General features: G+C 41.4%; 1 protein-coding gene across 1 annotated transcript in view; it reads left to right on the top strand.

Moving 5' to 3' along the window:
• tgfbr3 (transforming growth factor, beta receptor III) overlaps window positions 1-18,420 on the top strand; it is a 71,553-nt gene that overhangs the window by 35,035 nt on the left and 18,098 nt on the right. The window contains exons 4-9 of the mRNA XM_035175941.2: window positions 2,270-2,407; window positions 10,097-10,280; window positions 13,219-13,381; window positions 13,763-13,910; window positions 17,234-17,423; window positions 17,656-17,906. Coding sequence (XP_035031832.1) covers window positions 2,270-2,407; window positions 10,097-10,280; window positions 13,219-13,381; window positions 13,763-13,910; window positions 17,234-17,423; window positions 17,656-17,906 — 1,074 coding nt within the window. The remainder of the gene's footprint in view (window positions 1-2,269; window positions 2,408-10,096; window positions 10,281-13,218; window positions 13,382-13,762; window positions 13,911-17,233; window positions 17,424-17,655; window positions 17,907-18,420) is intronic.

The following is an 18,420-nucleotide window of genomic DNA, read 5'->3' as shown; positions in this document are numbered from 1 at the left end:
CTAAACGCTCTCTCTTTTGTCTCGCTCTCCTCCAGGGCTTACATCTGTGAAGGTCTGATAATTAGGCTTTGATGCTCCATGTTCGCTCTGTCTGCTGACAATGTCTCTTGTTAAATGACTTCACAGTGACTTTGAATGCACAGTATCTGTCGGAATATGAAAATCACACTTTGCCTGTGGAATCGACTCTGTAGCATGCAGTTGGTTTGATACAAAGAATGTGTTTATCATACCTACAGAGAGTTAATGATTTCAGGAAAATATCTCATTGGAATTTTTCTGTTCTGTTGCAATTTCATTCAAAGTTGTGATTTTAAACTCTAGACCTGTGTTTGTGGTCTGCGGAGCAGTGAACAGGAAGGTTTATTCAGGGTCCAAAGTTCAAACAGCACCTGAGGCTCTGTTTGATCTCATCACATGAACTTCATCCACTGATGAAATTCACTGAATATCCCAAAAAAGGAGAGGATGAAAGAGCACTGTTATCACATCAGGGTAATTGGTTTAAGAGGTGACTGTAAGGGAGGTCTGAGACCAAGTAGAAACATCACACAAGATACGTTGTTTGCCAAAATGTGGTTAGCTGAAATAAATGCAGTGGCGTTATGGATGTGTGTCATTTTGTGCGATTGTGTTCCAGCTGGACCTTTTCATCAATGTGACATAATAGATAAAAAAGGTTTGTTTTAAGCATAATCACAATCTTATCTTGTTTTGCCATGAAAGGAAACTGATAAAAGCTGCAGCTTCTCGTTGTTTATGTCCTTCTAGGAGTCCTGAAGCCCTATTAAGCATAGTTAGTTTTACTGCTGAAACAAACTAACAAAATTGAGGTCATTACAACCCTTTACAGCAGTGGTATACTTGAAAATGCAACTACACAGGCCTGATGAAATAATGGCCACGCGTCATACAGACGTATTTAGTGGTTTATTTAGCCTTTCTCCTTTCCTCGTACAGACTGTTTTAAGATGCATGTGGCCTTATATATAAGTCCAGCGATATCAGTGTGGTAGGAGGAAATACAGAACATATTTTCTTTCTCTTATTCTGACAGTATTTACTGTGGTTCAGAAGTTAAAATACACTGGCTTTGTGATTTAAATAAATTCCATTTATAATGTAGATCTCAATCTTGATAATATACACACCATAACATCCAAATAAATTATTGCTGTGAATGCTCTTATCAGTTTTTAATGTTTCAAACAAACTCAATCATTATATGTTAATCTGCCACTTCATTTTTTTTTATCTCATCTCCATCATTGTGATGAATAGATCGTTGGTTTCATTATTAGCTGCAGCGGAGGCACAACGGCTGCTTTTATTGTGAAATATAGATACAATATTTTTGCGAGCCATGACTGATGAAGTTACTGTAAAGGTTGTTGTATCATATAATGTGAATCCTTGTGGGTTGAATTAGAGATTTACAGGCTTTTACTGTTGAGACACAGGATGAGGTTAATGTGATTAGTCTGGGAACACATGGCTGAGAGAGAGGTTCGCAGAGACAAGACACTTTCTAACAGTTGTTGAGAGAGAAGAATCAAGGATTTTTAACAACTCTCTTGCAAACAATGGTAATGATAATGTTAACCAAATGTAGAAAACTATTCAAAAGCTAAAAGAAAGCCAGATCTCTGCCTGAGATGTGTTTGGATTCAGTGAATGAACCACCTGACTAGATTTTGTCCAAATGATTCAGACAAGTCCAACACTGAAAACAACAACAACAAAAGCAGTGTAGGTCCAAAAACATGTAGTTTGTTTTCCCTGTATCACCAACAGACTGTGCAAATCTATTTTAATGGCAGTATGAGAACTAAAGGCATGTTGTAGAAACCCGCCACATTTATTTTTATTTTTTCCCCCCCTCTCTTAACAAAGGCTCCACTGTGTGAAAGTTCACATCCCACCGACACTACATATCAGAGCTAAGCAAGTGCCTTTTAGGGAGAACACAGCGTGCTGTCTTTTGGAGTTTATCAGCAGAGCAAGTACATAAACAGAAAGCAGGATAAACAAGAACAATCTACGACATGATGGTGCTGCAATTACACCAGGAGTTTTGCTTATATTTATGAGAACATGAGGAAAATCAAAGTGCTGACATTTGTACAGTGTGTGAAGTGAGATTGTGTGATGTACTGTGACTGATCTTGTTTGGAACTTTCTCTGTTTATGCCCTTGTATCTCCCTCAGTATACCGTTATACCGATGTGTTGTTCCTTTATGTGACTTTTTCTATTTTTTGTCTCACCAGGTTGAGTTGCATCTGAAGCCCATCCAGTCTCTGCTGCGCCACCAGAAGCCCCTGGTCTTCGTGCTCAGCTCCCCCCAGCCACTGATCTGGAAGATCAAGACAGAGAACCTGGCCCTGGGCATCAAACGTACCTTTCATGTGAGTCCAGCATTACTAAAAGCCTTTAAGTCTCACTTCCTAAAACTGTGTATTCATTTCCTCACAGGCTAAACCGTACTACCAGTTCAGTAGCCCTCTTCTCTGGGCAAAAATATTTCAAGTGATGTAAATTTGTAAAGGACCACATCAAAACAAGTTCCCATGATGCAAGTTTGATCTGGACGGCACATGTGGTCATTTTGGGGAGGGATTAGACTCTGTATATTCATACATAATGTTAAATCTGTATACTCTTCTCAGAACTGTACAGATGAACTTTTAATGTTTTATTTTGTTTGATGATAGGGGCTGTAGAATATATTGAATGTAGAATTAAAAGCAGTATAAGTTTGTGTCATATGAATACTTTTTGTTTATAATTAACTTATTTGATTTATTTATGTGCATGCACTGAATCATTATTTGTTTTTCACTATTATTATTTTGACAAACAAAGTATCACGCCCTCACATCATGATGTACAACGTATTTAAAAGCTGAAATGTGCTTTGTCAGCTTTATTCACACTCCACAACCACAGGGCCGTATCCCCACTGCTTCCCTCCCTCCTCTAAACGGCTCTAAAATGTTGATAGTTTGGCAGCTGTTCAGATCATTCATCCAGTATCCGTAAACCACGAACACCCTAACAACGGGGAATGTGTGGAAGCAAACACCAAACCACAAAAGCTCTGCTGAAAAAGGAGTTGATCTCTCCCATCGCCCACTGATAAATTTGCTGAGATCCTGAAACAGGATAGATTGTCAGTCGGCTTGTAGATAATTTAGATCATAGCGGCTTGTTTTCATTCTCCACAAGGCAGAGCGAAACCAAATTTCATTGCATCAGTGACTACAGTTACATAGACACCAATAATCGGACTATTGACAATATTCTGGATCAAATATTACTCCAATTATGATGTTTACATTAGTAGGGAGTATAATATTCCATTCATATTCACGTTTACATGTTACAGAGAATAGTCTGATGTCAACATCATGTTTCTCGCTCACCCCCCAAAATGTTACTTCTCTGCCGGCTAGCCTTCTATGCCCACGAGTGGTTATTACAGGACAATGTCAGAAGGAGTTTGCCTACATTTCCAAAGATTCTTTTGAGTGGTTACTAAATGCTAAAATGTTAACAGTTAAACTTATTAAGGTTAGCATCTATTGAAAGTATGCTAAAATTAGCAAACATTTCTGGCAACATTACTATTGTAAATGCTACTGGTTAAATCTGACTAAGTAAGGCTGTAGCAGCAAAACTTCTGAGTGTATTGAAATCTTGAATGATACTTATATTGTCCATGACCTCAGATTTTAATTTGTAAGAGGAAAAACATGCATTTTTTTCTTAAACTCAAAGGTTACTGTTATTTTGTGTACTTTACTGTAGGTTTGTATTAGTACCATGGTACATGAGGGGGAGAAAGAGAAGAAGTTTGGTGAGGGAGAACCTCAGTAGATGGAGCCAGGTCCCCTGGAGAGCCAGCCATATTTAGTAAAGGCACCAGGGGGCCACGCTGGGAAACCTCATTAAAAAAAAGGAAAAATGGTCTCCTTCAGGGCTCTCGTTTGGGACCTAGAAGCCTCGGCTGTGGTTTAACTACATTAAACTACTATGAAAACTTATGTCCTTGCCTTTATATAAAACTGTTCAGTCTCTGACCTCCTAGAAGTGATCCTTTCAGTTGTGTGTTAACACTACAGCAATGTGTAAAGAAAGCAGTACAGGTACACAAATGGTTTCCATGTGCGGCTGAGTGTTTTCTTGCTTACTGCTCACATCCTGAAAGCCAATGTGACACGGAGAAGAATACACATTTATTGCAAATTCCTGTGTTATGCACAGGCACACACACTCCCACAGACACACACATGCACACAGGGCTATGTGTTCCAGCCCCCTTGGCATTTAGAACAGACAGAGTATTAATATGTCTCTTCTAGATCTTGTGAAACCTTTTTTGGCTTATCTGACATGGGGCTTTTATCATGCAGACATAAGTAATAATCACCTGTTGGTCAAGAGTGATTACTCTACAATAAAAAAATGCATTTTTGGAGGATTGGGTATTTTTTTGTCTTTTTTCATTTAAGAGAAATGTAGGATAATAGTCCTTCTAGAAAAACAAACAAAAGCCTTTAAAGAAGTTTTTGAGGTCTCTGCCATGGATTTCACCAAAAGTCATTTGACAATTTTCATTTGTGTGAGTAAAGATCACAGCTTTAAAAAAAGAAAAACACGCGGCCATATGAGGCTCGTGTGCCAAAAACTCCCTTAAATTGTTATTTCCTGTAGTAAATGGGAATGTTCTCATGTCAAGAGAAGCTGTGATGCACTTCATGGAGATGAATGGGCTTCTTGCCTGCTGGTGTTTTCCTAAGCTGTGATAATGTGTGGCCAAAGAGATGGGTGTTTTCTGCAGAGAGCAGCGGGTCAGCATCACAGTAAATGTCTCCCCTTGTCAGTGGTGGCAGACAGAGAACAGCTGACAACCATCATTAAAACCAACAATCCAGCCAGAGCCACTGCTGTGTGTCTAATGATGGTGGACATCAGTGGTTTTGCAGAGCAGAGACATTTCACTTAATCACGAATGAAAACATGTTGCTTACTTTTGACAACGATGTCTGTTTTAGAGGAATTTGTAACTTTGGATTAATTTACATGTAGCTGCGCATGCTCAACGTTTGATGGCCATGTTGAAGTTTCTTATATACTTAATATACAATATTTACAAAAGCCTTATACTTATGATAATGTGGTGCTGATGAGCCTACATATCAAGTTATTTGTGAAACCTATACTTAAGAACAACTTATATGTCGCTTTGAATTATGACTTCATTCTTGTAATATCAGGACCTTTTCTCATAATATTACGACTTTATTCTCAAAATCTCAGAGTTTTTTCCCCCCGGCAATATGGCCGTCACATCAACTATCTGATTGGATGTAATAAAAAACATCTAATCTTTTCTGTATAAGCTTTCTGTGTTCGTCGTCCAGTTCCTCAAGTGGGTCGAGGACAGATAAAGGGATTCTTAACAGTGAAGAAGGAGGCCCCTGCAGTCTCTATGTTGTCTACAGGGGCCCCTGCTGAATTGGGTGTTAAGTATTTTGGTGTTTGAGTGACAGCACTAAGTTCTCTGGCAACAGAAAGCTGCTGATATCTTATCCAGTAGCCCGACAGTACACTGTCACATAATCCAGAGGAGTCCCAGACGCCACTCCTCTTCTCAGGTTCTCTCCACAGTGACACAACACTTAACATGCCGCAGAACTCAAACAACACCCAGAATCCTCGCCATCGTCAGACTTTTATTTGTTAGCTGTTGAGATCCACTACTTTCATAACACTTAAATAAACTGCAAACTATGCTGTCAAAGCTGTGTGTTCACAGAGATATCGGTGGCCGAGTTATGACTTGAAAATCGGAGTCATTTTCCTTGACAACAATTGATCCTGCAAGATTGGAGAATACATGACAGTGGAAGTAATGTTTTACTGTACCCGATAGTCATGTAGTTAGTTAATGATGTGCATCTTAGTAAGTAATGTCAGGTATAGTAAGCTGGACTTGCTGTCAATCAAAGCTTACATCAGAACAAACAAATTTAATGGATTACTTACACAATCTTGTTTAATGTTATTTAATGGCTTTCAAAAGACTAAAAAAAGGACGCCACCCTCCAAACTCTTAAAGTGCTGAGTGTCTTTGTTTCTTCAGCCGTGTGTAGAACCGCTCCAGCATGTGGTGAAATCTGAAGCTCGGCAGGGCCTGCCGTACCTAGTTATGGTTGTTATGTTATGATTGGATAATCGCTTTGGGGAGGGGTTTACCAAAACAGTGAATTAATTTAAAAGCTTGCATCAGCCACAAGAGTATACATGTATCGTGTCCACAGATGAAGTCAGTGTGTTTGGGACATTGCCAGTTCCTGCGCTTTGTGAGCTGTATACCTCTCAGGTAGAGATGAGAGGTTGCTGTGGTGAAAGCACAGAGAAACAGAATCAAGAGGGACTGGTTTGGGCTCACTGCTTCAGAACAGAAACCCGTTGCCACGCCAGACCTCCCTCACTCTGCCCTTCCATTGGAGAGGCTCTTTCCTCGGGCTAATTGGACTCTGCATCAGGCCTGCCAGTCCTTGTTTCCTGGTCCCGGCACTCACAGTTCTGCCGACACAGATGGGCTGGTTGGACGAGCTTCAGAGCCAGGCGCACACTGTTGCTGTTGGCCACTCGACCCTGTCGGCTTTTAGAAAGCCAGAATCCAGACTTTTGTTGTAAAACATGCTCTCCGCAGTACACCCTGTCAATCGGCAGCAGGCAGGAATCACCAAGGGTCTAAAATGTCGTGAAATATGAACAATTGAAATCAGGCCAAATTTTATTTTACCAAGGGACACAAGGATTGAAAGTGAGACACATGTGCAGAGTGTGCTGTGTTGACTTTGTGGCCAAATGTATATATTTCTTTTGGGAGGTTTGTGGGAGGGGGGTTGTGTTGCATCTCTGTTTGAAAGGCTTGATCCGCAGCGAATGTTTTATGACTCTTGATGGAACAACACTGTAAAGTTTTGCTGTTGGCCCGAGCTGCCTACTGTTTGTTTGCCAAGCGTTGCCTTTTCACTCTTTCATTAGTTGAAGGTTCGAGTACGAGTCCATTTTGCTCTCACACACACACACGAGCACTCTCCTCAGTGTAATTGTTAATGGAAACCAGGGGTAGCCACGATGGTTTTCAGTCGGAGACAGAAATGGCAGAGGAGCGCTCCAGAGTGGCGCTGAGACATATGGTATTATTTTGTCCACAACAGAGCCGGCCAGTTCACAGGAACACATGCACGTCTGCAGCGAGTGGCGTGATTAGCTCCCTGTATCTCATCAACAGAGGGGAGTTCAAATCAGCCAAAAGAGCATTTATCACATTAATATCACCAGAGAGCTATTGCATGGTCACATTATCTATCAACCTTTTCTTCCCTTTCCATCCCTCCTCCTCTGCTTGCAACACCTCTTCATTTCCAAACAGCCATTTGGGATTTTCCAGGCTCAGGGTGTTGCTTAGTGAGAACGCAGTGGAGGATAACAGCTCAGTGATAATTGATCTCAAACATTTGGCATGCCTTCTCCTTTTTACTTCACATATGGCCATAATATGCTCATGCGTATAGGCAGGAAGATCACGGAATATTCTCTGCAGTGTTCATCGGCCCTGCAGGATGATCAGTACTGGCAGATTATCGCAGCAGATGATAAAGAAGGGCGTTATGTCATAGTGCAAACTGCATTAGAATTTAACTTAAAGCATGTATGATACTGAACCGACACACGTCATTGAAGTGTCCATGCTGAAGCAGCATACCTGCCTGCAAATACCATCACAAACATGAGTGCATGAGTTTCTACCATTACCCAGAGGAAGAGCACGAGTCTCAGTCCCCATGGTATCAAGCAAACTTCTCCTCTACATTCTTTGTTTGATCTCACCTGCCAAGTCTGAGGAATTCCTCTTAAAGTCCAGGTAATATCCAGTTTTCATGTATTTCAACTTCAGAAGCGCATTACAAGCCCCATCAAGACCAAGTTTGTTGGAAATAACAGCAACAGATCACTTAATAGGAGATGAGCTATACTCTCATATAGTGAGGATAATATTTACTTAGAGGCTGCTTCAGATGTTTCTGGAATTAATAGGTAGATATGTTAAGAAACAAATCACGCTCTGGTTTAAAAAATCAAATACATCCGATTTTCATGACCACAGTAGTTTTCTTTAAAATTGTAAGAAGGTTTGGCTGATTTATGTAAGTGCATTAGTAACAAAGGTATCAGCACTGAGTGGCAGTTTATGTTAATAGTTTGCAGTGAGAGAGAGAGAGAGAGAGAGAGAGAGAGAGAGAGAGAGAGAGAGACTTAGTTAAAGCCCACAGTGGGTCCCTCGCTTCCCTCTTTCAAATTCCTGAGGTTTTCAGTGCTCTGGAAGGCCTGGAGCTAATTTGACTTTCAGTCGTTCCCCTCTAATTCTTTGCGACTAATTACAGTCATATTCCCGCAATTAAACTGATAAACTCTGCTGAGCTTGGCAAGGGTATAGCGAAGCAAACCCCAACCCCTACTCATCGCCCGAAGCCACCACTTCTCCCCTCTTCGCTGTCTCTCTCTCACTATGTTCCTCCTTATCATAGTAAACACACTAAAAATAAAAATCGACGTGAGTTCTTCGATAGAGTCTGTCTCCAGTATTTACTGCCTCTGGTGACAATGCCAGGAACATCCTGAGGAGCGCTCCAGAGGTCAGACAGCCAGATGTTGTGCATGAGGGGAATTTAAATAGTTATGTCTGAAATACCTCAACACCCCAAAGGGATGTTATTCTATTACATTAAAGCATGATTGCAATTTAGCTTCATAACATCATCACAAAGAAATTATCTCACGTATTCTCTTGGATTAAAGTGAATTTAACGTTTTAATTGGGCCCGCCAGCAATGTCTCAGCACGTGCACACAGATAGGATACCTTGGGAGAAAGAAAACAAGCAGGGAAATAAAATGAGGTAGGCTGTCTAGACTGTGCGCTTGGACTCGTACGGTTGTTCGGTAGGTTTTCAGCACATGTGAATGTTTATCTGACTGAAATGAAGCATATGGGCAGAGCTCCACTAAGTGCCAGAGGTGGTCCCTCCTAAATACGACTTTGACAGTTTCCCTCCGTGTCAAACTCAAATCAGCGCTTCTCTACGCTCCATATAGTTAAGACTTCTCCCTGATTTTTTTTTTTTTGTGACCACCAATACGAGCTCTGAGATCAGCGGATGGAGCCCTACTGGTTACTCCCAGGTCACGCCTCGTAACAATGGATGACTGAGCTTTTGCTATTAGAGCTCCAAAATAATGGAACTCTAGACAGACTCAAGTCTCAAATAGAGACCAACTGATTAATTGACTGGCGAAAATATGCAGAAGAAATTTGGATTTATATTTGCATCTTAAGTAGAAAAATATATATGAATACAAACATATTATCTGTTTAATTGTTTTTATTTTTTATTGCTCATGTTCTTTTGTCTTATTCTCATTTTATCTCCATGTGTGGTGTTATTTATTCATATGTAGCACTTTGTAACATTGATAAGAAAAATGCTTTATGAATAGAGTATATTGATGTCGGACAGTGTGTCTGTCTGTCAGCTCTTGTGACCATTTTCAAGCAGACGTGCACATATGCGATGACGCACTGCGGCGCAGCACCCTGTGTAAACACTGGAAACCAGACACCTTATTGTGAAGGGAAACGTGTGTAAAAATACGCAGAGCATATTTGTAGAGGCTTTCAAATAATGGGTGGGATGGAGTGCTCTGCCACAGGGTTAGGGTTAGGATGAATGTTGATGAGATTACATTTATGTGCACATAGTCACTCCTGGAGGAAATCTTGAAAAGTAGCACTAAATATAGATTGCGTGAAGGCAGATTGTGCATATATTGTGTTTTAATTCAGTAGAAAACTGAAAAGGATGCTGGGCCTCATTAACACTGAATTGACAAAAGAAAACATGCAGTGATCTCTCCAGTATTTTGACATGTACAATCGTATTGCATAGAGCTGAGATAAGAGCTTATCACAGCTGCTCCTTTATCCTCTAACTCTCTCGTCTTTTTCTCCTCCTCAAGGTATCGGAGGGCTCAGAGGTCCACTTTCAGCCAGGAAACTTCTCGCTCACCTGCCAGATCCAGAAGGAGACACTTCCCCATGGCAATGAGCACCTCCTCAGCTGGGCCCAGAAGAAGTACAAGGCAGTCACCTCTTTCTCTGAGCTCAGGATGACTCAAGATCTCTACATCAAAGTTGGAGAAGGTGTGTGTGCTGCTAGATTCTTAAAATTCCCAAACATAGCTCTGGGCCCCCAAGGCAACACCTCCCCATTCCCCTTCAGCTCCCAGAACTTCACTTGGCTTTTGTGTTGCAGCCCTGCCTCCAGGTTTACATGCACTAACTCTCCTAAAAGAATTTCTTTCTCTCAACAGGCTATTTAACAGGCTTTCTGTGGTGTTTCTGAGTCGCGGCTGCTTGTAGCCTTAAGACCCCAGGAGAGTAAAGAATGTGCAGGGATCATGTGTTTGAGGATTTTGACTGAATGACAGATCATTTCATGCAGTATACAGTAATTACACATTTTAAATGTAAACACAAAACCTCCAAACTCTGGCTCTCTAGAGCTGAAACAATTTATTAATTGATTAGTGGATGGACAGAAAATAAAGCAATAAACCAATGAACCAGAATTTGAACTCAGCATAGTGGGTGGCTGACTCTGCCACTAACACTTTAAAATATCATTTAGAAAGATAATAACAAATTAAATATTCATTGCTAAACAGAAATTCCAACTATAAATAGTATCAAAACCAGTGTTTGATTTAATGAAAATCATAAGGTTCAACTTCAAGACGTTGGATGGTGGAAATTAAGTCACCAACAATATTAGTAGTCAAGTTCTGAGAAACATCCATCATTTGCCTCTTGTGCACAGTTTTGTCTGACTGTGTTTACACGCAGACTCGTATCCTGTTTATTATCAGGTTTTTGAAGTTTTACATTTTTGTGTTAAAGCATTTAAAGGTCATATCAGTGTCCTGGATAAGCCCTTTTCGAGAAATGCAAGTTTACTCGAGTACCTCCGTAAGTAACACGGATACTGGTGCATATATTCATTTCCTTCCGGTTTGTGCTGACTGCTGACTACCTGTGCATGTAACAAACAGATCCCGACAGTCATGGCTCTGTATCTTCATTCTCTGCGCCCTGGTTCTGTGCCCTGGTTCTTGGCAGCATGACACTGGCCAAAATCTAAATTGCTATTAGGCTGTGTTGTTGTAATCATGGTAATGTTAAACAACACAGCGACCTGAGCAAACACGGTTATGAATGATACTTGAAGTAATCATGAGTACGGGGAATAACTAGATTTCTCACTGTTACATGTCAACTCCATATGTCGAATGTGATCAAAACAGCGAAAACCCTCATGACCAGGATACCACTGTGCATGTAAACAGCAACTGAGTTGAGAAGTAACAATTTTATTTTTAACAGTGAAATGAGAACAATTGTAATGTAATATCTTCTTGTGGAGGGAACACATAGCAGATGTCAGTGGAAAAGCAACAGAGGTCAGCAGGAGATAAATCTCTTCTATAAAGATAGGGGGAAAAAGGAGGAATTAGAAGTCTGAAGGGAAGAAGCACAGGGGAGATGATGATTGATTCTCACAGACATATGAGCTGTGGACTTGACCATTCTTTATCCTGGTCCACACGGTGAACAGAGAACATGTCCAGACTTCACAATACACCAGCTCTCACACAAAGCATGTTTTTAATGAGCATCTTTCACGACATGGAAATGAGGCACAGCTCATGTCTGGAGAGACACGATGGCTCCACTCCTCCTGTTGATCGGTTCTCTCTCTATGTTGTTGGTTGCTGTGTAGAGCAGAGTGGTTGCTCAGCCTTCAAGCTTTTGGCTCATGTCATTAGGGGGCTGTGGTTTGGCAAAAGCCCAGAGTGCCATGATGTTTACTTCAAGCAAGTAGCTGTAGATTTCCACTGCTTCATATCTTCAATAGCATTTTCATGAAGATGGACGCACTCTCACTTTGCTTCCTACCCAGCGCTGCACTCCAGGTCTCTCCTGTTCCGGAGAGGAAGGTGCCAACCTTCAGTTTACACTTTGTCCAAGGCTCTGCTTGCCAAATAAGGAAGCATCTGTCTTGTGCTTTCTATGAGTGCTGAGAAGGAGCTTAACTTTTCTTGTTCTGAAGGTACTTACATTTTTTAAATGTGGAGGAAAAAACACTAGAGGCTTTGATGAAATGTTGTTGTCCTGCCTTTGTTGAGGTAGTCTGATAAAATATCAGGATTAGTTTTCCCATGTGAAATAAAAAGAGGAATATTCCTGTTGATAGGAAGAGAGGTCATGCCAACACCTCGTCCGGGAAAGAAAGAAAAAAAGGCGTAGGAGAGACAATTGGAATACTGGCTGCAGGGTTTCAGAGAAGCTGTACTTCAGCTTGAACGGAACTACTCCAGAGTCTTATAGCCGCTTAAACTGAGAAGTTTGTAAAGGCTGCTGGCCCCGTTTTAGTTTGAAAACTCCAGTGCTGTGTATAGGTCTGGATGGGCAGAAACTGAGGTGTTTGGAAACAATGATGAAGACACTTACAACCTCTTGCTGATTTGGTCTTTTCAGTCCCAACATAGCTTCACTGATTCCACAGGTTAGTAACACATGACCTCCTTCTGGACAACAACCAGCATTAGCCTCAGCTACCAGTGTGGAACGCAACATTGATTATCACTTACCAGCTTTGCTGACCCTGTTGTCACGCTAACAGCAGTTAGTGCTGATAAATTCAGCATTTTACAATGATACAACTGTTTACATTCAAAGGAGATTAGCTATTATTCGAGCAATCTGTATACACCGGCCCTCACAGCCCCAATGTACATGATATGCGTTTTCAGTCGTGTTAGTATGGATATGGATTAAACTGATACAGAGCTAAAATGCTTGAGTGTACAGAAAATGTAGTCCTATGGATGTATCCCTAGTGTCTGCGTGCAGGACACTGAAACCCCCCCAGAAGCAGGGGGTGCTGTTCTGTTGCTGACCTTGGACCCTGACTCCCTCTGTGCTAGAGGGGCAACAACAATCCATTCATCTCCACTCTTGCGAGACCAAAATAGCCTCACAGAACCCCCGACTACTAACACAAACATCTCTCGACTTTCAGACCCAGTGTTTTCTGACACCTGCAAGATTGATACCAAGTTCCTGTCTCTGAACTACCTGGGCGGCTACGTCGAGCCCCAGCCTTCAAAGGGCTGCGTGCTGTCTGGCCTCGACAAAGACCAAGAGGTCCACATCATCGAGCTGCAAGCCCCCAACTCCAGCAGGTGAGCGGCAAAAGCAGCTGAAGCGAAGAATGCATGTTATCACAGTTTATTTGTTAGGTAAAAAACGCTCCCACTAATTTCCAGTGGGTTTTTTTTTTTTGGGGGGGGGGGGGTACTTTAAACTTAGTGGTGTTCCTTTGAGACAAATATTTCAATATTTGCTCTCAGAGTCCAGGTTTCCAGATAATCTCCTCACTCCCCTGGAGGGAATGTGTTGGTAGCTGAATCTCACTCCAGTGGTATCTGGTCTGTCGTGCATATGTCTGCTCTTTTTTTTCTGGGAATTCATCCAGCTTTTTAATTAGTTGGCCAGACACAGAAAGTACGATAACACTACCCAACCATCCAAAGATTCCTTTTTCTCTCTCTCCCTCTCTTCAGTGCTTTCCAGGTGGATGTCGTTGTGGATCTCAGGCCTCTGGAGGAAGATGCCCCCCTGCATCGCGACGTCGTCTTGCTGCTCAAGTGCACCAAGTCTGTCAACTGGGTCATCAAAAGCCACCGTGTGATTGGCAACCTGGAGATTGTGGTAAGCGAGCACCATCACAACACACAAAAGCTTTCCATCCAGAGATGCCTGTTTTTTTTGCCTTTATGGGCTTTCGCCGCTGAGATTTGATTCAGTCTTGTCACACATCACCGGGGCTTACAAGTCCTGTCACGGACGGAGATGTCATCACTTTGCACCACTGACCCACAGAATTTCTCACACCAGAATGTGTGGCGAATTGGCGCCTGGTCCCAGCTGCACGAGAGGGTGGGGGGATAACAGGTTATAGGAGGAACTGTGAAAATGTCATCGCGGCAGCTCCAGGGATTGTCATCGCGTTCAGAGAGCCAGGGGCAGGATCGGTGGGGCCAAGGCTACTAAAGCACTTCAGCTGCACATAAAGTCTTCCCATCAGTCATGACGTGAATTATGAGCGACGCTTGCTTTAGGCATTTTGTTAAGCTGCGAGCTGTTAGGACCTCCTTGCCACACACAGAAGACAAACCCTAGTTAATTACTATTATATATCAGTGTGCCCTTCACTAAGAAAAATGGTTTCATACATATCAACACTGAGCATGAGTAAACAGTTTTGATATTAAATCTTCATTACTGTTACCCAGGACCCATAGAAACTATACGAATATGACACCAGTGTACATTTAGGAAGAATAGTTGAACCGTAGTTCATGTTGATAGGCAGCTGGCAGTTGTCCAACCACTGACATTTTTCCAGGGATGTAATTTAAAACCCAAGCTCTTGAACCCAAAATTCTGGGCTGTAAAAACGGATATAACCCAGTATTCTACGTTTCCCAGAACATTTCACTTGTGCTGAGTCTAGTGACTTGTGTTTACTCTATGGCCGACCCGTGCTCTTGTGCGAACCCCTCTGCTCCGTTAGACCTGTACTGATTTCAGCCGAGGTGTGCGGGAGGTTTCTGTGTTTCCTCAGTGTGTAATGCTGATACTCCAGCGGGGCAGCTGTAACCATGATGCAGCGCTTTTGCCAGCGTGTTTGTTCAGCTGCCTGATCACTGCTGTACAGTAAGGCAGTCAGGTTGTGTGAGTGTAATGTAAGCTCTGCGCCTGCGAAATGTACAGAACAGCACACATGGATAGCAAAGCTTCTGATGGAGGGGCATTACAGAAACTGTATATGTTTTCTTATAAGCACAAAACACGTGGTCCTTGTAGAACAATACAACAGCTTAGGTCAAGAATCTAAATAACTCTCCTGTGTACATTCTAGATTTATTAAGTTAAATACGGCACAAAAGATTCAAATCAGTTACTAATTTGCACATTAGACCTACAAATAACAATAGATTATCATCATTAGTTAATCAATGGATTAATAACTTGTCATAAAATGAAGAAGTTTCCAAAGCTGAAGGTGAGCAGTGTCCTTTGGCACTGGTTCTAAAGATGCCAATGTAGGTCAGTTTGTGAGCAACGTCAAAGCTCATTGGCCTCTGGCAGCAACAGCCAATATTTTGGGGCTTCCGGTTCAGACAGCGAATATCCTGATCAAGACTCAAGTCCACACAAGTTGAAAGTTTCTCCACACAAAACATTAACAGTGATACTTTTTGTAGGGACAACATTTCTATTAAACAGGTATCAGCATGCTAGCTCAAACATTATTCGGTCAAACAAGAAACGGAAACTAGAAGTTTTCCCGCCCTAAAATGGTTCCTCGCCTACTGATTCTGCATATTCACATTACATGCAGAATCTGTTTATAGAGATTAGTTTGTGAGTGGATTTCTTCAGCTCCTGCTTGCACTGAATAATTTTGTGATCATCTGTCTTGTTAGCTAATGCCACCAACATTTCAATCAATCAATCAAATTTATTTGTATGGCCCATATTCACAAATCACAATTTGTTTCAGGGCTTAACAAATGGGAAATAAATGTAGAAACCTCAGAGAGAGCCACATGTGAGGGGTCATGCGAGGGATTTGCAATAGATGCCGCATGTGTAACTGAACACATAAAAAAACACATCAGTATTTACAACACTGATAAGAAGAAATTGTTTTTAATATAGTTTTAATTAAAAGTTAAATATATCTTTTATATTTTACATTCGAAATAGTTTGATAGAGATGAAGGGAGCAGCGAGGATAATTGAAATGTATGAGTTATTGCCAGTAATGGTAGTGTAAGTGAGTAGTCATATTGTATATCAAGCAATCTTGTTTTAATCATAGTCCACAACCACCATCATGATCCACCATCATGATCCACCATCCCGATCTACAATCCACCTCCACGATCACCATTACAGTCCACCATCACATTTATATATAGTCACTTTTATTTATGATCAACTACCTGCAATCACACCCCCTTTAGCTGTTCTATATTCACTGTGAAAGAGTAAATGTTAGCATGCTAACATGCTTAATAGAAATTGTGAACATGTAGCAATCAATAAAATTACTAGAATATCAGAGACCAATATGCCAAGGACATGCTGAGAGGAGTGACTATGACAGGTTCTTGTTTGGCTCAAGTACATTTATTAATTCAGTGAGTAATTTTAATGCTACAATCTTAACTACTAATCTTCCACTGTGTTTTTGTTATTCTGTAATGTGTACTATATTCAATTTTGCAATGTATGAAATATACTAATTTTCATGAGACGCTAAAACGTGAATATGTGTTTAAATGGTCTCCTATTAATTTTAACACTGTTGTGATAACTACACAACATGACTCCACCAGCAGAACCTGCTACAGACACAAGTACTGACAAGTGCTGCTCTGCATTATCTTCTTTGTCAAATGTTTAAGATTGTCAGTCTAAACATGAGGCCATTTAGTCGTTCCAAAATAGCTGACCCGATGACTTTTACGTGACAGCAGGATACTGGGCTTTCGCAGTGAGTGTTTGCGAAACCGTCGGCTATGCGTGTGATATGACAGCCTCGTAAAAGTGAAGCCCCACTTCTCCCAGATTCTGGGTTTTCCTCTGCTTTGCACGAGACATTTAAAAGAGTGGGAAATGTTCTGTGAGAAAGAGTCAGCTTTCTCTCACACAGGGAGAAAGCAACAGAGCGTGTGCAACAGGGCAGGACACACATTTTAGGAGCAAACTAACATGTCGGCTCCTCTGCATCGATCAAGCTGCGACACGCCCATTCCCTCACACTCATACACATGAGTCACACTTACCACTTATATACGTGCAGGGCTGGACTTGAAGTTGAAAATCTGCGACAATTCCTGAACAGTAAATCATGTCTTTTGTGTCTGAAGATCTGTAAAAAATGCTCTTAAATCTATGCTTTTTCATAAGAAATATACAAGAAGAGACATTTTTGTATATCTCTGCTTTTTCATCCACAGGCCTCTGACACTGTGGCTGTGAGCTCCACCACAGACAGACTGATGCAAGTGTCAAAATCCCCCAAGCAGCACTTGCCATCAGGATCACAAGCCTTGATCAAGTGGGCAGAGGACCATGGTTACAGTCCAGTCACGTCTTACACCAGCACTCCTGTAGCTAACCACTTCAGCATCAGACTAAGAGAGCCAGGTAAATCGGAAAAACTGTTGAGATTATACTTCTGCAGAAATAGTAATATTGTGTTAAATTCAATAATTGTTCAAATACGAGCTAATGCTTTTTCTGACTCCTATTGCACATTTCTCTGTCATTGCAGAGAAGCTAGGGTGATATTGTGGAATGGTTTTATAGTCGTCGCCCTGTGTAATTTCCCTGCCCGTAAAATCAGTCTCACGAGGCCATAAACATGTGTGACTTCCAGATGTGGTGGATCCTCTGGAGAGCATGTTGCCCCCGGAGCTCTCCATCCTGCGCGACTCCAGTCCTTATCCAGGAGCAGGAGTTGCTTCGCGACGCTCAGGCCGGCCCCACCTGCAGCGTCCCTCCATCCTCGACGACCGGCCCTGGGAGAACAGCGAGCCAGAGGAGCAGCAGGGCGTCCTGAGTGTTGGCCTCAGTGTGCAGTGCGAGGACACAAGGATGGTGGTCAGCATTGACAAAGAGACTCTGCAAGTGAGTGGACAGCATTGATGTTATTTATCACAGATCCTGTCTATGAGCATACACAGCTACAACTTTTTGTAGTTTAATAAGATTATGTCATAAAACAAAATACATATGGCGCACCTTTTCAATATTACACAAATTAAGAAACACAAAAATCTATTCAAATCGGAAGCTGGAAACAAATTGCTCAGTATTGCATCAAATGAATTATATTATTTACCAGCAAAAGTCAAGTAATGGACACAGAACAAGTTTTTTATCAAATGAAACTGTGAGGAGCAAGCAGATCTAAGCGTTTGTAAATCTCTAGCAAGGATTTATATGGATTTGTTAATGTTAAGGGGAATGATAGTGTGTGCAGGCATCTGTAACATTTTTATTATTGTATATTACTGTGATCAGTCAGTGTAACAATAGCAAACTGTAGTATCCGTTTTAACACACAGATCTAATGGTCACTTGTGGTTTAATCAAAATAAGTAGATTTAGTTTGTGTTCCTGGCTCACGCTGGCTGACACT

This window comes from Hippoglossus stenolepis, chromosome 14, assembly GCF_022539355.2.
Source record: "Hippoglossus stenolepis isolate QCI-W04-F060 chromosome 14, HSTE1.2, whole genome shotgun sequence".
Taxonomy (NCBI): Eukaryota; Metazoa; Chordata; class Actinopteri; order Pleuronectiformes; family Pleuronectidae; genus Hippoglossus; species Hippoglossus stenolepis.
The sequence above is the reverse complement of the archived record's forward strand: the minus strand, read 5'-3'. Positions and strand labels throughout refer to the sequence as shown.